Here is a 23,154-nt window from a genome sequence, read left to right as displayed (position 1 = left end):
GGTCGGACCTCTACCGCTCCGGACCGTTGCTTGCCTGTTTGTGCGATAGGGCCAGAGGTCGGGTTTACAAGGTCGGGCCTTGACCGCTCTGGACTCACACGTAGGTGCCACGTTATTACAAAGGAGGAATTTTCTCAGTCCTATTTTAGGAGTAACCTTCGGCTGCATTCTATACAGCATGTCCTTCTCTGATTGGAAGTTGTACCACTACTCCTGGGTTCTTCATGGTCGTCGGAGGTGAAGGCGCCCTGGATGTGCCTGAACTGCATCATCCAGCATCACCTCGGGAGCTCGGGGGGCTACTCCTTGCCTAAGAGCTGTCATATGCTTAGGTAGCATGAGACAAATTCTTTGGCTTTGAATGGAAGAGGCCCCCTACCGCCGCCGTCCGCCACCGGGAGCCATCCCGCCCGCCACTCGCTGCGGCAGGAACTGGCTTTCAGGCCTGGCGCAGCGGGAGAATGTGTGCTCGTATGGACGAGCACGGAGTGTGGAGAAGGGCGGTCGTTCGCCGGCTTGTCCTTGGTGCTCGCACCAGGGGCCCCGCGCCTGGCGGGGTCCTGTCTGCAGCAGCACCAAGCACCCCGGGTGGTGCCGAAGACGATACGACGACACGGCCAACTTCCTCCGGGATGGCCGTCGGCTCCAGGCTCCATGTTGAGAGAAAGTCTTGAGCCGACGCCATGCCGCCGCAGAGGAAGCATGGCCGTTGCTTGAGAGAAAACCTTGAGCCGACGTAGGGGCGGCAGCGCCCAGCGGCACCTCCGCTGTGCGTTGCTGCGCCGGCTCTGAGGTGTCGCAGGGGCGACGCACAACAAACGCCGCTGCCGTGCGCCGCCGCACCGTGGGCGTTGGCGCCCTAGTGCCACAGCATGTGGCGTTGGTGACGCCCTGCCTTCCTTCATCTTCTCATTCGCCGTTGCAGAGGATGAACACAGCCCCAGGAGCCTGAAGATCCAGCCAGCGCCTGACCCTCCCCACGGACGGCGCCAAATGTCGTGGGGTTTCTAGGGGACCCACTGCCGGGTGGCGGAGCGCACCCGCCTATTCTCAGAAAGGGAGTACTCGGGAAGGTACTAGGCGATTGGGCTGATCTAGCTTTGAGACAAGCACACAAGAACACACGATCTAGAGTGGTTCGGGCCGCCGGAGCGTAATACCCTACATCCACTGGGAGAGGTATTGATCTTGGCTGTGTATGAATCTATCCTCTGCCGGGCCTTGGCTTTTTCCCAGCCTGAGTTTTTCTTCTAGCGGGCGCCCCCTTTTATAGACTAAGGGGTGCGGATACATAGGACGTTGGGGCCCCGACAAGTGGGCCCAACGTGACTGTGCAGCATACTGCGCAGAGTATTTAAATGGCTACAGTGGTTACGAATCTTTCCTCCGATATGCTTCCATGCCCTGCTGACCCTCTGACGAAGGGTGGTCTTCTCTTTTCCCGTCAGCAAGGTTCCCGTTGGGGGAACGTAGCTTGCGGCGTGACCTGTTGAGGCTATTATGTAGGCGTCATAATGGGTGAAGCCGAGCCGTCGTATCCATCTGTTATGGCAGACTGACAGGCGCGGCGTGGGCGGCGCCAGCAGCCCCACTATGCGTCTTGGTAATACGCGATCAGTAGTGCCCCATGGTCAAAGAATCGCCTCGGCTTCTGCTACATCAATGCGGACGTCCTCCTACCGCAATGAATACAGCGGTAGGTGAACCTTAATATGGAGACCAAGCAGCTTTATATACGTGTCTGTGCTTGCAGACACGTGGCGGCTCCGGACCACCCCGAGGCGGAGTGTCGATTCCTTCCCTTGGCGAGGGGTCCGGTTACTATACCAGGGGTCCGAGACCCCAAGGGGGGGTCCGGGATTCCGCGGGGATCCGGACCTCCACGGGAGGTCCGGAGCCTCCGGCTGTTCGGACTGAGCGCCTGCTTCTTCCGGAACACGTGGTGCTCCCGGACCTTTCCCAACCAGAGGACGGGTCCGGGACTGTTGTCGGGTGAACAGGGCTTCCGGACCGCAGGGGTTCGGCTGCTGGACGTAGTTAAGGATAACTACAAAGCTCTTCTTGCCTAGACACAGCAAGAGCGGTACCCCAGTCCTGGGGTACCGACAGATCAATCACTAAACAGTTGATCTGCGTGCCTGCGTCACAATCTTACTAGTATTACCTTTTTTTCAAGATATATGGAGCATGTAAGAATTGCTTAGATGATTATAATTTCAGAAGGATAATGCAACTGACTGCTAAAACCATCATCATGCAATTAATATTGATAAGTATACACCATGGAACAAAATGTTCATGAAACTGATGGCTCTAACCTAGAGACGTCTCCGTATACTCTTCTCCTAATGTTGGCTACAATCCTATCTGCAACCTGGACATCAGTTTCTTCAGGATTTTTGAGCTTGTGCTGTTTCTTTGAGTCTTTACGCTCCTTCAAAACATCTGAAACGGCCTGGGCGTTCTGTAATATTGATTTCTTCTTCTCTATAGCATCATCTCCTTCCTTGTCCCTGTAACTGCCAGGTAACTTTGTGAAATGTGGTACTGAACGCATTAGATCTGTCAACTTCTGTACCAATTTGACTAAACCAAGCCGCTTGAGCTCTTTCATAAGCATCCGGTAAGTGATATACTGGGGCACAATCCCTCTCTCAAACATATGCTCAAACTCCGCAAAAGCCTCCTCAAACTGATGACGCCGGCAGAGCAAATGTATCAGCATGGTGCTGATTGCAAGATCCGGCTCAAAACCACTATTTCTCATCTCCTGGAGCATCTGCAGTGTTAATTCAAGGCGGTTCGCTTCGCACAACATCTTGATGAGGAGGTGGTAAGTGAGACGGTCTGGCACATAGCCATTGCTGACCATCTTACTGTAGAGATTCATCCCCAACTCAATACTGCAATTCCTTGCAAAGACCATGAAAAAGTAGTTGTATGTCCTTGCGGTTGGCGAAATGCCACGCCCCAGCATCGCCTTGAGCACTCTACTAGCCCCAGCAAGGTCACCATGCTTGCAGTAGCCCAAGACGAGGGAGTTAAATGTCGAGATATTCGGCGCAACACCGTAGAGGGGGAATTTCTCGAGCACCTTGTGTGCGTCCCCGAAACGGCCTGCCTGCGCAAGGGCATATACGATGGGGTTGCAGGTGAGCAGATTAGCCTCGATCCCCTCCTCCCGCATCTGGTCGAGGAGCCCCATGGCCTGGTCAGGCCGCCGCATGACGCAGTGCGCGTCGATGAGGGTCCCATATGTGACCACCGTCGGCCGCACACCGGCGTGGCGCATCGCCACCCAAAGCTTCTCCACCTTGTCCAGCCGTCGCGCGCGGGACCATCCGTTGAGTAGGACGTTGTAGATCCGCACGTCGGGCGCCCACCCAGGGTCCTCGCGCCGGAGCTGCTCGAGGAGCTGCGCCGCGGCACGCGGGTGGCCCTCCTTGCAGAGCGCGTCGACGGCCACGATCAACGGGGAGACCTCTCCGGCAGACGATGAGGCGTCGTCGTCATTGCCATCGCTGCTGACAGTGTACCGGTCGGGGTTGCAGCGCAGGAAGCGGAACGCGCGGACTGCGGCGGCGGTGCGCCCAAGGCGCGCGTAGCGGCGGAGGAGCGAGGCGAACGCGGAGAGGGGAGGCGGCGGGGAGGACGGGGACTGAAGCAAGAGGAAGCGCCAGGCGGCGGCGAAGAGGCCGCGGGAGGCGAGGAGGGAGACGGCGGTGGCGGCGCCGGCCCAGCGGGCAAGGGCGGGGATCGCGAGGTCGGGGAGGGTGGGGAGCGCGGGGCGGAGGTGCTGGAGTACGGTGGGCGTTGGGGCGATGCCGGCCGCAGGGAGAAGGCGGTCAGGGTCAGCCCCGCGGAGGATCGTGAGCACGGTGGCGGCAGAGGCGGCGGCGGCGGCGGTTGAGTCGCTGGGGAGGGCGGGAGCGAGGACTCGCATCGGCCGGGAAGGCATTTGCCCCCTTGCCTTGGATGCTGACAGTGACTGTGACAGGCATGTACAGTAGGTCCTTGAATGCAGAGCGAACCCCGGATGGTTTTGAAGACGACATCTGTGATACTATGGATTAATTAGATTTATTAAATTCGTCTCGCGGTTTATGATTCATCGCAAAAAGTTTTGTAAATAGATTTTATTCAATACTTTAAATTAACAAGATTTTTTCTCAAAATTTTTTTGGCGAAATGATATAAACACGGCCTATATGTAACATCAAGCTGAATGTCTTGTCAGCATTATCAAGATTCTGGTAGGAACATAATTGGAGTATTAAAACTGTGCAGGAACAACAACGATCGACAATGCTGTCTCCATTTCAAGAGCCATGGCGCTGTTTAGTTCTTTACATGTAAACGCAAAAAAGCCGTAAACAAATTAAAGTGAAAAGAAATTTTGTTAATTTAAAGTACTAAATAAAATCTATTTACAAAACTTTTTGCATGGTTGGACTGTAAATCGCGAGACGAATCTAATGAGCCTACTTAATTCATGATTTGCAACAGTGATGCTACAGTAACCATCCGCTAATTATTGATTAAACATGGATTAATTAGCATCATTAGATTCGTCTCGCGATTTACAACCCGTCTATGCAAAAAGTTTTGCAAATAGACTTCATTTAGTACTTCAAATACCCTATTTACATCTTTACACATTTTTACAAAATGAACTAAACACACCCCATATCGGATAAGGCAGACGGCCTAGTCCTACCAAGTGCCGTAGGCTGCTTTGTTTAACACTTAAACCACGAACTGAAGCCTGCAGACATAGACCTCGTTTGGTTGGTGCGCTAAAATTCTAAAATTCTAACGCGCCTCTTCTAGTCTCCGCATGGAAGACTAGATGAAGTCTATTTGCAAAATTGTTTTAGGGATGTGTGTAATTTTTCGCGACGAATCTAATAACGGTAATTAATCGATGATTTGCTACTGTGATGCTACAGTAATCATCCTCAAATCGCGGTCGAAGGCCTCATTAGATTCTTCAGGGTCACTAGCGCGGGGTTCTGAAGTTATTTTTGTAAAATGACTTTGTTTGACACCGTAATTAGCGATCAAAGTGTCACTATTCACTAGCACGCTGCAAACCAAACGAAGCCATATTAGGCAAGCGTATTGGATGTCAGAAAAGAATTGTTGCCAACATGTGTACGAGGTTGGAGCATGATGCCGAGTTAAGCAATCAAATTCATGGATTCTAGGGATTAAACAAAGCGCTTTGGCTTTGTATAATTGAATTATTTGCTTCATACTATTGGAGCATTATAAAAAATCAGTCTGCAAATCTCCAATGAACAGCGCTACAGAGTACAGTTGTCAGTTAAGAAGCCAAGTATGATTAATTTTCACCATAGAGTACTACTCATTCCTTAGCGATTTTCTTCTATCAGATTATCCATTTTTTAATTTAGCACATCAAGGAATTTGTGTTTCACCAATCTGGTGGGTTTCCTGTGTACTGTTTGTATGTTTTGCATATTACTTCCATCTTACTTAAATCCAGTCATAACTCCTTTAATTGCTCTTTAAGCATAGATGATGAAGAAAAAGTGTAAGTTGATAGAAAGCAAGGACCAACTTACAAAGATTATCATAAACAACTGACTTCTTACTATCCTTCAGGGCGCTGCAATAAGCATCCTCTGCAAATTTTCATAAGAACAACTCCTACAGTTACAAGTGTGACTACAACATCAATGAAATTACAGAAATATTGCAAGCATCAAATGTCAGCAGGTATTTCCGAATGAATGAATGGTAAAGAGATGCATGCTGCGAGTTGCAACAGCAGTACAACCACCCTTTTTCCCCCAAATATAATGAATCAGCTAATTCTTTGTCCAATTCTATGTTAACATACTTCAGCAATCTTATGTTTTGTGCTCTTCAACCCTCCATCCCCATATGAAAAGAAAGCACTTAAATCTCCGAGTCAATAATATCGCTGGCTGCACATCAGTTCAAGGGGTTAGCTCCCTAAGTGACCCATATGATATCATCTGTTGGGGAAACCAGTCAGCTAAAGATAAAACCCTCAACCAAGACTCTATAGGAGTTCATCACTTCTTTTACTTGCAACAGTGACACAGCATTCACACATTTGGTCTATGCCCAAAGATTTGTCTTTTTTTTTTCAATGGACAAAATTTCTGTTACAACAAAGATACAAGTGTCCAGCCTCCAGGCGTCAGCTATAACCTGATGAAACCAGCAACTTGAACTGTACAGTTTTGTTTGCAACACTGCATCTCCTTCAGAACTATTGCCACGGGAATTCTTTGCAACTTCTCCCGTTGTTATCTGTGATGGACGGCTTTGTACAGATTGCGAAGGTATGACTACAGCAAGGTAACACTCCTCAAGATGATTCAAAAGCATACATGTTTGCCTCACCCATTCGTGCCATACTTCAGTTCTGGTTACAAACGACATAGGCAATGGCCATTTAGATGATATGGTTGTTGATGTTTTGGTGTGGTCCATCTCCTCACCTTCTTGGATGGAGTGCCCTAGGTTTCCATTTATCAGCATCTGATAGGGCAAGCTGTGTGTTCGCAGCAGAGAGTGATTCCAGTATTACGTCTCTCATATGGGCAGCTGCGGTTTCTCCACGCCGTGTTGCCAACTCCAAATACGTGAGAGACTTGACCTTGTCTCCTGCCTGCATATAAGAGAGACATCATCTTAAAAAGGGGTGCCACTGAGTCAACAGGTAAAGGCATGGATGTTCTCTTGACACTGAGGAAGCAAAAACATTAATGGCATCTGGTATGAATTCCTATGTAGTGGCAAAAGTAAAACATATTATCATCTTTCAATACTAGTTTGGGTTGTAGTTACTAGTTGATTAGTTAAAAGTTAAAACCTCTGTGTTTAGGACATTTCACATTGCCTGCATCCACCCAAAATCTAACCTTCTCTACAGAGGAATTAGGTACACCTGAAGTGCTGCTTTTCAATTGACATAGCAGGTCCTAGGAGGATTTCTAACCCCAAGAAATCAAGCAGTACATACTGGCATTGTGTGGGCAATATTTCTAGAGAAAAGGACAGTTCTAGAGAAGAGAACAGTTCTAAAACAAAGGGTATGCTAGTATGTTAATTCTTTTTGGAGGCAAACAATTCATACTTGTAATTCCCTTTAGAAAGAGATAAGGAATGACATACCGCACATAGTTTAATGCCACACTCATAAAGAGCTTTCTTGTGACCACAATCAGCAGCTAGTTGCAGCCACCTCTTAGCACGCACTGGATCCTGAGCAAGCCCTTCACCATAGCTGTAACACAGGGAAATGTTATACATGGCTCGTACATTCCCTCCCTCTGCAGCTCGCAAGTACCACTTTGCCTGCATTAATAAGTTTATCTCAACTTTACATAACATAGCCAAAGAAGTAGATAGTATACACCTTGAGTACTACAATTCTACAAAGAAGATGAGAGGAGCCTGATGCTAATCTGGTATCTCCTGGTTAAAGTATAAACTGATTTATCCTGGTGAGATAGTTCTGATTACCTTGGTAGGGGGAATCCAACCAAGATAAACAGCTAATTTCTTACTTGAGTTAAGGAACTTCAACAGGGTCTGGTAATCTCAGCATCATCAGAACCCAAGGTAAACAGTTGCTCAGCAACTTAATAGCATAAATTGCCAAGTCCTAACCTAGTTAGTGAGAGATATGTGCATAAGGTACTGTATAAATTGATTGCCTATGTGATTCAACAATTGATTGCATTTAGAGAACTAGAATGTTCTCTTATGGTATGAGAAAAAATTTCAAACTGCGGGTGTGCAACATAGCAGAGGTATCTTACAGATTCCTTCTGATTACGCTTGCTTCCTTTCCCATTCTGCAAGCAAAGGCCTAGGTTGTATTGAGCACGAGCATTGCCTACTGATGCAGATGGATAAAACCATCGGATGGCTTGCTCAGCCTTGGGTGGATCAGCTGCAGAAATGTTTGGCAGCAATATCAGGTGTAATGCCTTGGGAGTTGTGACAAACAAGATGATTGGTTGCAACCAACGGGATAACAAGCTTGGTTAAGCTGATCTAGTATTGGTTGATTCTTTATTGCTATGCAAAGTTTTAGAGTTGGACCTAAACAATGGATCACAAGAGACAAAGGCGACGGAGCAACGCCGAAGTTTCCCCTAAAATATTGAATGATTCCAACTGCTCTGCGAACAAAGCTGATAATGCGCACCGAATATAAGACAATTGGAAACAAGCCTAATCCGCCCTAAATTCCGAATCTTTCTACAACCACCGAGAACAAGCCTCCAATAGAAAACTAACTACACTGTAAGCCAAATCCACCGTACCTTCAAGGTAGGAGACCCCAAGGTTGCACATCCCGACGGGGTGCCCCAGCTCTGCGGCGCTCCGGTAGTACTCCACGGCCTCCTCCCGCCGCCCCTCCTCCCAGCACATCAGCCCGGCGTCCACCATCGCCGCCGCGGAGCCCAGCCTCGCCGCCCGCCGGAACAGTCCCAGCGCGCGCTGCCTCTCCGTCTCCATACGCCCTCCGCCCCCGACCCCGCGAGCGGCGGCACCCGCCACGGGCCCGTGCTTGACGCGCCGGCCGTACGCGTGCAGCGCCGCGGCCTCGCGGAGCGGCCGCAGCGCGTCCCGCCACGCGCGGCACGCGCGGCTGGCCGCCGCGACGTCGGAGGCGCACAAGGCCGCGAGCGCCCGGTGCACGAGCTCCGGCGGTAGCGCGGAGAAGTCCGCGCCCTGCGGCGCCGGCGTCGGGGGCGGCTGCGCAGGCAGGGGCTTGTGCTGCTTCTTGGAGTGGCGGCGGCGGCGACGGTGCGGGGACGGAGAAGCGCGGAGACGCGAGGAGAAGGGCGGCGGCGAGGGGGCCGGGGGCGGCCAGGTCTGGCTCCCGGCGTCCATGAGAGCAGCGGAGGACCGGGCGCTCGCCGAGCCGCGTCGCGTAGTGGGGGGCTGGGGGCGGAGAGGGGAGGTGGTCGTGGGCGTGTATATGAGCGCCGGGGCGGGGTGCCCCGTTGTGTTTATGGCAGGTGGGGCCACAGATCGTTGGGCCCAGTGACAGTGACTTGTCATGCTAGCCGGGTGCGTTAGGCTATTTCGACTAAAAGTGTATATTTAGATTTTCAAACTTGCTAATCGTATCATGCGAAGGCCAAATTACTATTTGAAATTATAAAGTTGAAGTGTTCAACTTATGTGGAGTTTATATGTAGATAAAAAATTTATTTTTATAATTTTCTGCTCAACTTATATTTTTTATTTTTGCCAAATATTTTTTCCAATATTTTCTCCAAAATTTATCCTTTTTGTTTTCTATCTTTTACAATTTGATCAAATGAGTTTCTTGTTTTACAATTTTTTTAGACAGATCTTTTTGTATGTGAATATATTGGTACAAGTAAATTGGTATGAATCAATTTTAAGTGATATAATTTTCTATTTGAACAAATTATATAACTTTACATTTAGTTTAACCAACTGTGATTTGTACCTCGCGTTATATGATTAGCAAGTTAAGAATCTAAAAGTACATTTTGAAAGTTTAGAAAATGGCATCTCGAGTAAGTTCCTGATCCCAGTCCTTGTAAGCTTCTTTGACATTTTCTTCAAGGACATCCGAGTCACCGTTTGCTGTTCTCGACGCATCAAAGTATTTTTCCTTTTTCCCCCTTCGTCACGCATTGAAACAAACTAGAGAGTTTAATAATATCGACGACTATAATAAAAACCAAATGTTCATGTGCTAGGTCTCTTCCTGAGGTCAGCTATCGACGTATCGTTGGTTAATCAGTGGGCGTACAACAGGCTGCTACAAGTGTATAGCAGCACACAAATATAAACAATAGTCGCCATTATCCTCACATCACATCAAGAGCATCCAGGCACCCTTCTTGGGGTTTGTGGCAGTATAAAACATTCAGAGTATGTTACTATCGGCTGACGTCACAACACCAGTCCACAGGGCCCGTTTAGTTGCTGAAAAAATTTGGACAATTTTTTTGACTTTTACAACACTAATTAGAAGTATTAAATATTAATTAATTATAAAAATAATTACATGGATGGACGGAAAATCGCGAGACGAATCTGTTAAGTCTAATTAATTCGTCATTAGTGTTAGCAAGGCTATTATGGTTATGGTTAGCAGGCCCTGCTGGGCCTTGGGTGGCCGGCGCCCAGCCTTCCTGGCTAGGGTCACCGCCCCCTCCTCTGGTTGATAGATGGCGGCAGGATCCCTTGATGATGGTGTTTCTATAAACCATCTAGGGTTCTCTGTCTATATGTACACGCATTATTGCACCCTATCAATCAATCCAATCATTTCCTGCAATTCATATTGCTTACATGCTACCAGAGCAGGTAGGTGGCCACGCCGAGAGCCTCAACCCAGTAAGATGGCGACATGCTAGCCTGGAATAGAAGTGAGCGGATAATATCATTAGTGGAACGAATGATGCGCTCAGCTTTACCGTTCTGGGAGGAGGTGTAGGGGCACGACATCCGGAGATGAGCGCCATGAGTCAGGAAGAACGTGCGGGCGCTGGAGTTATCAAACACGCGACCATTGTCGCACTGAACTGCCTTGATGGTGGCGCCGTACTGAGTGGTCACATGAACAAAGAAGTTAGCCAAAGTAGAGAACGTGTCAGACTTTAGGCGCAAAGGAAAAGTCCACAAGTGGTGCGAACAATCATCGAGAATGACCAAATAATACTTGTAGTCCGAGACACTAACAACTGGTGATGTCCAGAGGTCACAATGAATAAGGTCAAAATTATTGGACGCACGCGAAGTGGATGTAGTGAACGGTAACCGAACATGGCGACCGAGCTGACACGCATGACATAAAGATGTGCTAAGTTCTTTATTACATGAAGGTATGACAGATACTAACTTGGTCATGACTTCATGACCGGGGTGACCAAGGCGACAGTGCCATGGCGGAGAGGAGCTAGTGATGAGGGCGGCGGCAGGGGGCAGGTATAGTGGACCAGCACTATTGCACCTGACAAGAACTCTCCGAGACTCCAGATCCTTCACAGAACACCAGTGGGATCAAACTCGACAGAACAATTGTTGTTAGAAGTAAATTGGCGCACAGAAATCAAGTTCTTAATAAGACTAGGCAAAACTAGAACATTATTAAGAGAAAAGGAACATGACGGGAAGTAAGGAACCATTACCGACAACAATGGATGAGGGATACCGCGAGAGAAAATTATGAGTAAGAGTGGAGGAATCGGAGGTCATGTGGAAGGTAGCACCTGAGTCGAAGAACCAGTCGTTGGTAGCGGGCTGATTTAGGGAGACGGTGCTGAAAGCGGAGGCCAGGGACTGCTGATCCCAGCCGACTGGGGAGACGGCTGGAGTCTGGACGCCGGGCGCCCAGGGAAAATATGCCATCTGTCCCTGTGCAGCTTGCGCCTGAGCGGCCTGCGCCTGCTGCATCGCCTGGGCTTGAGCAGCCTGGATGGCGTGGGCCTGCGCCTGCTGGGCCAGCAGGGCTTGTGCCTGGGCCTACTGGACCAGCAGTGTTTGCTGCTGCTGCTGTGTCGTCGGGGCCGCGGGGAGCGGCGTTGTGGGCCGCAGGCCAGGCCACATCTGGATGGCCCCGGCCCACGAGTGGAGGAAGGACGGCCAGGGGGCACCACCAGCACCGCCTGTGCTGGGCGTGGAGGTCGGCTTGGCACCCCCGGACTACCCACTTGCCGCCCCATCGGCGCCGATCCTTCGACTTGCTGCCGGGATTCCCGCCCCCGGAGTTGGAGCCCCCGTTGCGGGAGGGCTGCTGGGGGGCGAGCACCGGACGAGGACGGCGGTGGCGCCCCAGATGGGACACCCTTTTCAGCGGCGAGGAGAGCTGTAGAGGTAGCAGAGGGCTGATGCGCCATGGCCAGCTCCTCTAGAATCAGCTCGTTGACGGCATCCTGAACTTGGGGGAAGGGGTTGCCGTGACGGATGTGGCGGCCGGCGTCACGGAGGCGCTCGTTGAGGCCTCGGATGAGGTTGAGGGTCAACGTGCGATCGGTGGCGGGTTCCCCAAGATCCGCAAGCTGTTGCGCCATGCTCTTTAGGCGCCTGCAAAAATCCGAGATGGATAGATCACCTTGGACGAGATTGCAGAACTGGATGTCGAGGTGGAGGGCGCGCGTCTCCCGGTTGCCGAGGAACTGGTCCTCGAGGGCACACTAGACGGTGCGAGCGGAGGCATCGCAGTCGATCACCGTCTCGGCGAGGTCGGGGGAGATCGTGCCGGCGATCCAGGATTTGACGATGCAATCCATGCGCATCCAGTCCAGGAACTCGGGCACCGGGAGATTGGGAAGGACGTGGGACTCTAGCGAGTTCTTGCCGATATGAGGGCGATCTGATCGTGCCAGCAGGTGTAGTTGCTGGCGTTCAGATCGAGGATGACGTGGATGAGGCTCTGGATGTTCTGTACGCTGATGGCTTGAGCGCGCAGGTTGACGATGGCGGCGGCTTCATGAGCCAGGATAGCGTGGTGAAGATCGGCGTTGTTGTGGACGGAGGCGCAGTCGTCGTCGTCGTCGTCGTCGTGGGCGATGGCATGCTCGCGGGCCGCCCTGGCGGTGGCGTCGCGCTCATGCGCGGCGATGGCCGCCTCCTTCTCTGCGGCCTCTGCCCGAGCGAGCGCGGCCTCGCGCTTGTCCTTGAGGGCCTGGACGCGTTCCTCACGCTCGGCGGCAGCAGCGGCGACCTTCGGGGAAGGTGGGGGGTGCCGTTCATGATGACCGGAGGCGCAGCAAGGGCGCGGCACGCGACCTAGGGATGGCACGCGGCGCAGCCCTGGGGTGGTGCGCCTAGGCCAGCGGAAGGAGCCGGGGTGAAACCCTAACTCGTGATGCCATGTGATGCCCGGTGGGGACTCCGGCACCGGCCGTCGAACACGGCCGGCCCCCTGCGTCGCCGTCCGCCATGACTGGCTCACCGACGGCCCGTGGCCGGCCACAGCCAGCCACTCCACAGTCCAGTCGGCCCCAGCCGGCTGGACTGTCGCCCGGGCCGCCTACTGGCCCGGCTGCTCTTCACTGACCTCTCTCCGCCTACCAGCACATCTACGTTCGACAACAGCACACCCTTGCTGGTCCACCTCCTCCCTTGCCCGAGGGAGCCGTGCCCGTTACCCCCGTGGTGAACCGGCGCGGCATGACCACCAGGGCGAAAGCTGGTTTTCGCCAGCCGGTGCTCTACCACGCCACACCCCTGTCACCGATTCCGAAGACCTTCCGCAGCGCCCTTGCCGATCCAAATTGGCAGGCTGCTATGGAAGTTGAGCACGACACCCTGCTAGCGAACAAGACTTGGGATCTTGTTCCTCGACCGCCCCGCGCCAACGTCGTAATCGGCAAGTGGATCTTCAAGCATAAGTTCCATGCTGATGGTACCCTAGAGCGGTACAAGGCACGCTGGGTCCTTAGCGGCTTCACCCAGCACCCTAGCGTGGACTTCGATGAGACTTTCATTCCAGTTGTCAAGCCGGCTACAGTTAGCACCGTGCTCTCCTTGGCACTCTCTCGCGGCTGGCCTGTTCATCAACTGGACGTGAAGAACACCTTCCTTCACGGGACTCTATCTGAGACAGTTTACTGTGCTCAGCCTGCTGGCTTCGAGGATACAGCTCATCCTGACCACGTCTTCCGCTTGAATAAGTCTCTCTATGGACTTAAGCAGGCGCCCCGTGCCTGGTACAGTCGATTTGCTGCATACCTCTTGTCCCTGGGATTTACGGAGGCCAAGTCGGACACCTCTCTGTTCGTCTTCCGGCGTGGCGATGATATGATCTACCTGCTACTTTATCTCAATGACATAGTGCTCACAGCCTCTTTTATCGGACTCCTTCAGCGTACCATCACTTCACTGCAGTCTGAGTTCACTATGAAGGATCTCGGTGAGCTCCATCACTTTCTGGGGATGCATGTTCAGTGGCGTGGCTCTGGTCTGTTCCTTTCCCAGTGTCAGTATATGGTGGAGCTTCTAGAGCGCGCAGGTATGGCTGAGTGCAAGCCGTGCACCACTCCTGTTGATATCAATCCGAAGTTACCTGCAGATAGGCCGCCCGTCCAGAATCCTTCGGATTATCACAGTCTTGCAGGAGCTCTTCAGTGGCTGACCTTCACCCGCCCGGATATCTCATATGCCGTTCAGCAGGTCTGCCTCTTCATGCATGATCCTCGGGAGCCGCACCTTGCTGCCCTCAAGCGCATCCTGCGCTATGTGCGTGGCACGTTGCACATGGGTCTTCTGCTTCAACCATCTCGGAGTTCTGACTTGACGGTGTACTCCGATGCTGATTGGGCCGGCTGCCCCGACACCAGGCGTTCCACCTCTGGCTATGCGGTCTTCCTCGGCGACAACTTGGGGTCTAGGTCATCCAAGTGGCAGAACACAGCCTCCCGCTCCATTGCCGAAGCTGAGTACCGTGCTGTGGCTAACGGCGTGGCCAAGGCCACCTGGTTGCGCCAGCTCCTGCAAGAACTTCATGTGCCTTCACGCCGAGCCTCGCTGGTATATTGTGATAATATCAGCGCCGTCTACATGTCCTCCAACCCCATGAAAGGCCCTTGTTTGGTTTTGGTAATTGAGTGACAACTTAGGTGGACTAATAAGTGTTTATCTTGAGGTACACAGGTGATTAGTCCACACAAAGACACTAGTATGAGCAACATGTGCCATGGAGGAGAAATGGCTAAGGGTTGATGCTATGCTCATATAGTGTGGTGGAGGAACTCATTGCATATGAGACATGACATGAAGTCATGAGACCAAAGTGGAGAAGATCAAGACAAGGCTTGGCTTGATGGATTGGTTGCAATGGTGAAGGGCAAGTCAAGGCTTTGAAGCGAGAGACCGCGTGGCGGTGAAGCTTGAGCAAGACTTGGTACCGATGGACCGAGGTAACGGTGAAGAGCGAGCAAGGTCAAGATCGATGGACCAAAGAGGTCATGTGATGATATGGAGTGGATCATATCATTTAAGAAAGATCAAGCCAAGTGTTGACTCATGATGATGATCAAAAGGCTTGATGGAGTTTGGTGCTTGTGTGACATCAAATTTTTGGGAAGATGAAATGGAATGTGCAAGGCAAATGTATGAATTGTAGGGCATTTCATTTCACCAGTCAAAGGTTGTGTAGAGAAATGCATGACCGGACTTTGGATAGATGGCCGTACTATCAAGAGGGGCAAACTTGTTTGCATATCGGTCATCTAGTGCCACTTGAGCGATCTAATATTGCGATGTTGCTAGGATCGAGTGGCGTGGAGAGATCAAGTGAAAATCCTTTGAAAATGATTGTGAAATGCTAACAGACATGCACATGGTGTTATTCACGTGGTAGTGTTGGCACATTTACAAAGGAGAAGGTGTTGGAGTTGATGTTGATCAACTTATGGGAAAATGAAATGACGGGCGGACGGTCCGGCCCTGTTGGGCGGACGGTCCGCCAGTATAATTTATTTTTGTCCAGACAGGTTGTAGCTCTGTTTGGGCTTGAAGGCCGTACTGCGGACGGTCTGCCCCTGGGGTGCAGACAGTCCGCAGGTGTTTTAAAGAAATCGTCTAGAGAGGTTGTTTCTCTGGCTTGGGCTGAAAGGTTGGACTGCGGATGGTCCGGCCCAAGGGCGCGGACGGTCCGCAGGTCACTTAACAATTTGACCAGAGACGTGTTGGGTCTCTGGTGGGATTTAAGAGTGAAGGGCGGACCGCCACGGACGGTCCGCCCCTGGGGTGAGGACGGTCCGCCGGTCAGTTGAGAAAATGAGCAGAGATGTTTTCGCTTCTGAAAGGTTGCACGATGTGAAGGGCGGACGGTCCGCCCAAGGGCTACGGACGGTCCGCCCATCAAACTTTAAGTTTGTCCAGAGACGCTGTCTCTCTGAGTGTTCGGAGTGTCTGAACGGCGGACGGTCTGCCAATAGGGCGCGGACAGTTCGCGAAGGGCTCTAACGGTCGACTCTGACACATAATCATTGCAGATCTAGCCGTTGGGTTTGAATGGCGGACAGTCCGGTTTTTGTGAAGTGGGCAGTCCGCGAAAACTCTGTTGCAAGCCGGCCATTTGAGGTTGCTGAGCACCTTGGGGACTTGGTGTCCATGTGTGAAAGTGCTTGAGAGCCCTCTACTCACTCTTATTTGATAGTAATCATCCGATCGAGTGAGAGAGCTATTCTAGTGCAATTGCTTTGAGAGATTGCATCGAGTGGCACTAGGTGATCATGTTGCAAGCCGGTGTGCTTGTTACTCTTGGAGGTTGCCACCTCCTAGACGGCTTGGTGGCAAGAGGCTCCGTTGAAGCCCGCAAGAAAATTATGCGGTGCTCCGGAGAAGAGATTGTGAGGGGTATTGTGCTCACCCCGCGGGAGCTGCGAAGAGCAACTCTAGTTGAGCGAGACGTGAAGAGCAACAAGTAGTTCGGCTGGATCATGTGCTAGAGCTCGGTGTGAGCACTCCACGTGGGAGAGTGTGACTTGAGAGTCACCACTAGCAAGAGGATCGGCGACAACCTTGGAGCTTGTCTCAACGGGGAGTAGTTTGGTGGCAACCAAGTGAACCTCGGGATAAAAATCACCGTGTCAATTTTGTCTACTCTTCTCGGTGGTTTGCATTCTCCAAATCACAAGCCTTGTATTTACATTCATATATATCTTGTGCTTGTGTAGTTGCTCTCTAGTGATTAGTTAGCTTGTGTAGCTTGCTAATCATCTTCTTGCTTGTGTAGCTAGAAGTAGAGATCATAGTGTAACTAGTTAGCTTGTGTAGCTTAATTAGTTGCTCTTACTTAGATTGTGTAGCTAAGCAAGTTGAGCTCTTGGATTTGGATTGTGTATCCTTGTCCTTGAGCATCTAGTGAGCTTAGGTTTGGTTTTGTGCTTTTGCTCATAAGAATTGTGTAGGAGCTTCCCTGGTTTGTGAAGTACTAGTGCTTAGCCCTGTGTGGCTTGGCATTAGAATTGTTAGGAGAGCTCTTGCTAGCTCGGCACTCCATTTGCTTTGTATAGGATCTTTTTGGAGGTGCCTTAGAGTCATAGTTAGAGGGGTGAAGTCTTGGCTAAGCGAATAGTTTCAATTCCGTATAAGTTTCGGTTAGCCAGCACAAATAGTTTTAGAAAAGACTATTCATCCCCCTCTAGTCCGCCATCTCGACCCGTCACCCCATTCAGCATCAGCGCACCAAGCACATCGAAATCGATCTCCACTTTGTTCAGGAGCGCGTTGCTATTGGTGTCGTCCGCGTCATGCACGTCCCGATGTCTGCTTAGTACGCCGACAACTTCACCAAGGGGTTACCTATTTCTTTGTTTCAGGAGTTCAGGTCCAGTCTGAACGTTCGCGGCTTCGACGATCAGACTGCGGGGGCGTGTTAGCAAGGCTATTAGGGTTATGGTTAGCAGGCCCTCCTGGCTAGGGTCACCGCCCCCTCCTCTGGTTGATAGATGGCGGCAGGGTCCCTTGATGGTGGCATTTCTTTAAACCATCTAGGGTTCCCTGCCTATATGTACACACATTGTTGTACACTATCAATCAATCCAATCATTCCCTGCAATTCATATTGCTTACAATTAGAAGTTATTTATTGTAGCACGACATTATCTAATCATTGCATAATTAGGTTCATTAAATTTACGAAATTAGTTTTGTCAGATATCCACATTTAATACTCCTAATTAATGATCAAACATTTGAAGTAGCTAACGCGTGAAAAATTTTGAGAACTAAACAGAGATTATGTTACTACCTACTCAAAGACTCATCAGCTCATCCAGTACTCATATATCAATCCAACCATGGCCCATGGGCCCTCGGGCATACTGAAGAACAGCAGCGACATGTCAAAGGTTTTCTTTATGAAACATAGCAACAGTCTGTGACAGCATTTACAAGTGCCAAACAAGGCTCTCTCCCTTATTTACCCATAGAGCAGGAGATACAACCCCTGGCTTGAACAGAGACCAAACAACAGAGCACGAAAAAGCAAAGCAATGTTGTAAGTTTGCAATAGCACGCAAATTAGTCTGATTTCTTTGGACATCCCTTCTACCTTGTTTCTATTAGGAACAGTATTTACAACAACGACCGCTTCCATTCCTAGGCAGGGCAGATCTCAGGAAGCGCAGCCTTGCCATGAGGCTTGTCCTGGAGCTTTGCCTGCTGCTGGGACCAGTAGGCCTGCGCTGCGAGCACGCGGTCCAGGAGTTCTTGTGGGACTGGCTCGCCTCTTCGTTGTTGTGGGGATATACTTGCAGTGTGAACTAAGGTCTTCCACTTGTCCTGGTTCATCAATCAGTATTTCACTCACATGTTAGAGAACTGCAGATCTCATGTAATCTACTAAACAGAAAGAAATGAGAGGTAGCTAATTCAGAGCATTAAATGATCACCACAGCATTGATATCCGACACAAGGAAATTGTACTAATCACTGATTTTGTGGATCTTCTGATTGACAGCACAAACTCAATTGTACAAGAGGAGAGATTTTGTCTAAGAAAATCACCTTAAGATCAACATATGTCCTGTGGTCCACATGGTCAAATGCATGCATTTTCACAGCTCTCCACCTGAACAAAACAAGATTAAGAGGCACACATAAGGCAACATGTGATCTACGGTGAATTTGCATCGACAGAAACAAATTTATTGGACACAGACCTTCCAGTCCCAATCAGTTCGACAGCTTCCACCAGCGCCTCAACCTCGCCAACAGTGAAGGGCCTCCTAGTGCGCCTTAGACCGATGTCAGACGGCCTGGGCTTACAAAGAGGCACAATAGCTAGAGCACCATCTTCTGAAGGTGCAACAGGGACAATGGCTTGGGAACTTGCTGATGTATCTTGTGAAGCCATCTCAACAGGATGAACAACAGAATACAGATCAGAGAGAGAGCGGCTTCGGTAAGGAGGTATTCGCTGCTGGGTGTCATCGCCACCAGTCTCAGGAAAATGCTCTTCGCACTTCATCCTGAAAATCATGGAATACTTATGCTGCATCCAGTCAACATTTTCCAATTATTACCTAAGAGACAACTGTATGGCTGTGCATTCACCTACCTAGCTAATGGCTCCACAACATCTGCACTGAGTAAATCCATCTGTTCAGGTATTAAGACTCGAGAGGGAGAATCTTGCCCACTTTCACATTCCAGTGTAAAGTCTATGTTATTTAGTTTTTTATCATGGCATATCCCAGCTTGACGAAGTGTCTTGTTGTCATCTTGGATATCCTTTCCTTGAAGAAGAACACCAACGCGTAGACCTCCTTGCATTATACTATTGACGACATCCATAACAGTTCTCTATAGACAAATCGGAAATGGTTACTGGGAAACACTCGCAAGAAGGTAATATTTATATAAAAAAAAACTGAAGTTGAATGTTCCAGCTAGAAAAATGCTCTGTATCGGGTAACAATTAAAACTATTGTGAAGACTCATTATTTCACATTGTGACAAATCGTTTGGTTATTCAAACAGAAAGTTAAATGGGATCTCGCAGTATCACACATTTCATCAACAATACTGTAATGGTAGATTAGCAACAGCAGCACCAAAGAGAATATCAGACTGCACAAATGGATGCAAGATTGATAATCAGTAACTTGTAGATGCCCATATAGTACCTTCAATGAACCAATGGTTGCATTTTCAGGGACATTGATGAACAATTCTGGGATGTTGAATGACTTTATTCTTAGCTTAACTGAAAAGGGTAAAGAATAATAAGCCAAGGAAATCACAGCAACGAAAACAACACTACACATTATCCAAGAATACCATGGTAATCGTCAGATCCGCATGATTTATTTCGACCTTCCATAGATGTCGCGCTGGCTGAAATGGCAAGCACAATTTTCTTTTAGCAAGTGAATTGAGACAAGGATCGAGTTCATCAATCCTAAAGAACTGAAGACTTCAAAATTACCAGGTAGATGTATTTAACAGTAATACCTTCAGTTGGCATTTGTTTAGCAAATGACGTTGCACGATGCGCTAGTTTTTTCTTCTTGAATATCGTCCTTTGCCCCTTTTGACGTGTGGCAGGTATTTTTTTGCTGCATAAATTTAACTTGCTACCTATATGAGTAAAACAATCAGTGGCCCTTGATTAGTAAAATTCATGTGTTGGCTAGTTGCCATGAAGGCAGAGAGAAGTGAAGGAAACATTGTTCTCTCTATGGCAGCTATTGAGCATTTAGGAGTGTAGATGATGCAAATATTACCACCATGGGCGATGACATACCTTTGTTGGACATCCCTCCACAAATCTTTTTTGATCGAATACCTCCACATATCTTATTACGTGCTGCCTTCCTTACCTTCGAGGCAAGCAATTTCCTTATCCTATGGTTACCTAGATATTGTGGCTTGTAACCCTTATCCCCTATGGTGCTTGGATCCGTGCACCCAGAAGAATTTTCATCATCGTCTTTGTCTGCAGTATACTGCACTTCACCCCGACACAAGGAAGAGGTTTGATGTTCCTTGTCATGGCTGCACAGAGGAACACACGAGCTACTGTCAGAGCTAACCAAAGCAGGAGGTCTACCATCCAGATCCACGGAGTTAAACAAACTATGAAGAGCCGGAGCATGCCCATCTGCTTGTCTCCTGACCACATTAGATTCAGCCTGGTGCACTTGTTCAGCTTCTGCTGAACCTGAGGATCCTGGATGGCATATTCCATGAGCTCCAAACTCAGGAATTATGCCAAGACCACGGCTAGTTTCACATGGTCTTGTACAACTAACCAACGAATCCCTAACTAACATATTTGATTTCACTGTTAGTGACTCTAATATTGATCCAGCTTCGTTTCTTGTCGACGAGTTTTCTGCCAAGCAGTTGTTAGCTTGCCTAGGAAAGGAACAGATACCACCAGAACCCACTACACATCCACTGCAGCAATCTTTCTCCATAACCGTGTTTTTTAGGGGCGGAATTTCATCATGTGGTTCTTCTTTAGCTGCTTTCTCGTTTTTAGCTTTTGCTGCACCACTAGTATTAGGAGCATTGGCTGAATTGTCCTGATCTGCCAATAATGTTCCTGCAACAGTGGCAAGCAAATCAAATGCGCACATCTCATCTTTCTTTTTCCTGGTGGTGCGTTTCCCCTGCATTATCATTGATCGTTAATAAGGATTCAATTGGTAAATTGTGGTAAGAGGAAAACACAATCAATCAAAAGAACATGTACCCGAGCTGAATTTGGAACACGTGGCATGGTTGCGACTCGGCGGCCACGGGATCCATAATCCGACCTCTTCCGCATCACCATATCTTGATGTCACCTACACAGCGGGTCTTCACATACGGCAAAGGGAGACAAACACCACATCCATCGTCTTTATCTGCACAAAAACTGACACAATAAGTAAGCATCCACCCATTATGCTATTGCTGATGGCCCAAGCCCTGGCAACCAATCTAGCACCACTATTTTGCAGCGGTACCATGAATCTTTTGGCGATTGCAAAATACCGCCGAATTCCTTCCTATCCTAGCCCCGTCAGCACCGTACTTATCTGGCGAGCTTCCCCTCTCCGGCGGGTACAGGAATCAGAGTGGCGAGGACGAAGAGAAAGGGGGTAACCTGCCTGCAGTAGCGTGCGCGGTGGCTCGGCAGTCGGCGTTTTGGGCTTCTAGCTTCGCAATCCCCTCACCGGCTCCCTCCCACGCCGCCGACGGGAGAGAAAATGGATCCTTTTGAACGGCTCAGCGGAGAGGCTGGATGCGCACCCTGCTTCTCCCCCGACGGGCGCAGGTGGCTCGATTTGGACAGCGGTAGCCGCTCCGCTCCGGATCGGGCTGCGGGAGGAAAGCGTCGGGTGCCGGGACAAGGAGCGCTAGGGTGCGACGGCCTCGGGGTGCCGTCGCTGCTTCCAGATTTGGCCGGAGATGGACGAGCCCAAAGCCTCGAGGGCGAAGGAGGGAAGGGGGTTGGGGGAGGAATGGGGATTGAGAGAACGAGAGGGGAGAGAGCCAGAGAGGTTTAACGGAGGGTAGATTCCAGGTGTGTGTGATCTGGACAGTTTTGCTTTTGCACTGTGGTAGGATGGACCAAGAGAGAGAAATCACGTTCGACTTTTGATGAGAAACGCTCACACACTGTTTGGATGGAGATATTCAGCTTTAGAATTTGGAAAATGTCAAAATGTCATGAGCACTTATATGGTGATTCTAAGATGATGTTTGGATCCAAATACTAATACCTCAAAATGCTAAATTTAGCATCATAATATCCAAACCGGAGTGCCAAACGGGATGAGATAAACTTTAGTCAAGATCTAAAAATTTTAGCAAAAGTATAAGTATTAATAGATGCTAAAGTTTAGCACTTAATATTAGACCATCCAAACAGGTCATAATAAGTGGTACGAAAAAGAATAGTTGGAGTTGAGAACAGGCCATAATAGATTATTTGTCAAAACGATTATAATTTGGAACAGAGGGAGTATCAAATATAATATAGGTGAAAGATATAGTTATGCGTAGTGTTTTTCATGAGCTAGTTCAATGCTACACTCAATAATTGGATCGGATATCCTTTGACGTGAAGAGAGGGACATACTCCGATCCCTTCATCACAAATTATTAGTCGTTTTAGTTTTTCTAGATGAAATGACTAATAATTTGAGATGGAGGAAGTATATAGGTGTTTAAGAAGGACGCAAAAGTTTTGAACGTATACTACATATTTTAGCAAGTTTAAGGATTGAAACGCGTGTTGGATTTATGGTAACCTTGTATTTTTACTCTTTGATTACGGAAGGTAAACGACGTGGAGCCGTTTTAATTTGCGTAGGTTTAGCTCATAGATGAAGAACACCGCCGCAGAAAGAAAATACTCCAGCTGTTTGCATTATTTTACTTTATTTCGAACTTCGGTGTTCAAGTGTTCGTATACCTGGGTTTTGTACCAACACAACCCCAAATTTGACGAACATAGAATAGAAATAGATGCAATTGAGCCAGATCTCTTCACAATAGATCTAACCTACCATGAACGATAAAGTAAAATTAGTTCACATGAGACGAAAGCTAACAAAGAGCAAATCAGTTCTCACCATCTTCACACGAACTACCATCATAAACGATAGAATAATCTAACCTACCAAGCAAACTCATGGGTTTCTT

General features: G+C 49.3%; 3 protein-coding genes across 4 annotated transcripts; all 3 read right to left on the bottom strand.

Moving 5' to 3' along the window:
• Positions 1 to 2,225: 2,225 nt before the first annotated feature.
• On the bottom strand, positions 2,226 to 4,010 carry LOC120683669 (pentatricopeptide repeat-containing protein At5g11310, mitochondrial-like). Its single transcript, XM_039965760.1, has one exon. The coding sequence runs from the start codon at positions 3,956 to 3,958 to the stop codon at positions 2,297 to 2,299; it is 1,662 nt and encodes a 553-aa protein (XP_039821694.1). The 5' UTR covers positions 3,959 to 4,010; the 3' UTR covers positions 2,226 to 2,296.
• Positions 4,011 to 6,033: 2,023 nt separating this feature from the next.
• Positions 6,034 to 8,963, bottom strand: LOC120683382 (F-box protein At1g70590-like). Its single transcript, XM_039965461.1, has 4 exons — positions 8,334 to 8,963; positions 7,824 to 7,957; positions 7,174 to 7,356; positions 6,034 to 6,667 (listed from the first exon to the last, which is right to left on the bottom strand). The coding sequence occupies exons 1-4, from the start codon at positions 8,905 to 8,907 to the stop codon at positions 6,494 to 6,496; spliced, it is 1,065 nt and encodes a 354-aa protein (XP_039821395.1). The 5' UTR covers positions 8,908 to 8,963; the 3' UTR covers positions 6,034 to 6,493.
• Positions 8,964 to 17,853: 8,890 nt separating this feature from the next.
• On the bottom strand, positions 17,854 to 22,004 carry LOC120681582 (telomere-binding protein 1-like). Of its 2 annotated transcripts, none has more exons than XM_039963113.1 (10): positions 21,611 to 22,004; positions 21,215 to 21,368; positions 20,261 to 21,131; positions 19,969 to 20,094; positions 19,795 to 19,851; positions 19,641 to 19,720; positions 19,073 to 19,317; positions 18,675 to 18,983; positions 18,520 to 18,583; positions 17,854 to 18,294 (listed from the first exon to the last, which is right to left on the bottom strand). In XM_039963113.1, exons 2-10 carry the CDS (start codon positions 21,293 to 21,295, stop codon positions 18,112 to 18,114), a joined length of 2,016 nt encoding a protein of 671 aa, XP_039819047.1. In that variant the 5' UTR covers positions 21,296 to 21,368; positions 21,611 to 22,004; the 3' UTR covers positions 17,854 to 18,111. The 2 variants fall into 2 exon arrangements, with proteins under 2 accessions (XP_039819047.1, XP_039819049.1); XM_039963115.1 differs by having other exon boundaries at positions 21,615 to 22,004.
• Positions 22,005 to 23,154: the final 1,150 nt, after the last annotated feature.

The sequence above is a fragment of the Panicum virgatum genome, chromosome 7N (assembly GCF_016808335.1).
Source record: "Panicum virgatum strain AP13 chromosome 7N, P.virgatum_v5, whole genome shotgun sequence".
Classification (NCBI taxonomy): Eukaryota; Viridiplantae; Streptophyta; class Magnoliopsida; order Poales; family Poaceae; genus Panicum; species Panicum virgatum.
The sequence above is the reverse complement of the archived record's forward strand: the minus strand, read 5'-3'. Positions and strand labels throughout refer to the sequence as shown.

Bases quoted from the DNA above. Each gene is read 5' to 3' on its own strand.
- LOC120683669 (XM_039965760.1), bottom strand. From the start codon at position 3,958: ATGCCTTCCCGGCCGATGCGAGTCCTCGCTCCCGCCCTCCCCAGCGAC.
- LOC120683382 (XM_039965461.1), bottom strand. From the start codon at position 8,907: ATGGACGCCGGGAGCCAGACCTGGCCGCCCCCGGCCCCCTCGCCGCCG. The intron at 7,958-8,333 runs GTACGGTGGATT...ACATTTCTGCAG, and splicing joins TGGGGTCTCCTACCTTGAAG to CTGATCCACCCAAGGCTGAG. The intron at 6,668-7,173 runs GTATGTCATTCC...TCTTATATGCAG, and splicing joins GTGGCATTAAACTATGTGCG to GCAGGAGACAAGGTCAAGTC.
- LOC120681582 (XM_039963113.1), bottom strand. From the start codon at position 21,295: ATGGTGATGCGGAAGAGGTCGGATTATGGATCCCGTGGCCGCCGAGTC. The intron at 21,132-21,214 runs GTACATGTTCTT...ATGATAATGCAG, and splicing joins GTGTTCCAAATTCAGCTCGG to GGGAAACGCACCACCAGGAA. The intron at 19,852-19,968 runs GTATTACTGTTA...TTGCCATTTCAG, and splicing joins TAAACAAATGCCAACTGAAG to CCAGCGCGACATCTATGGAA.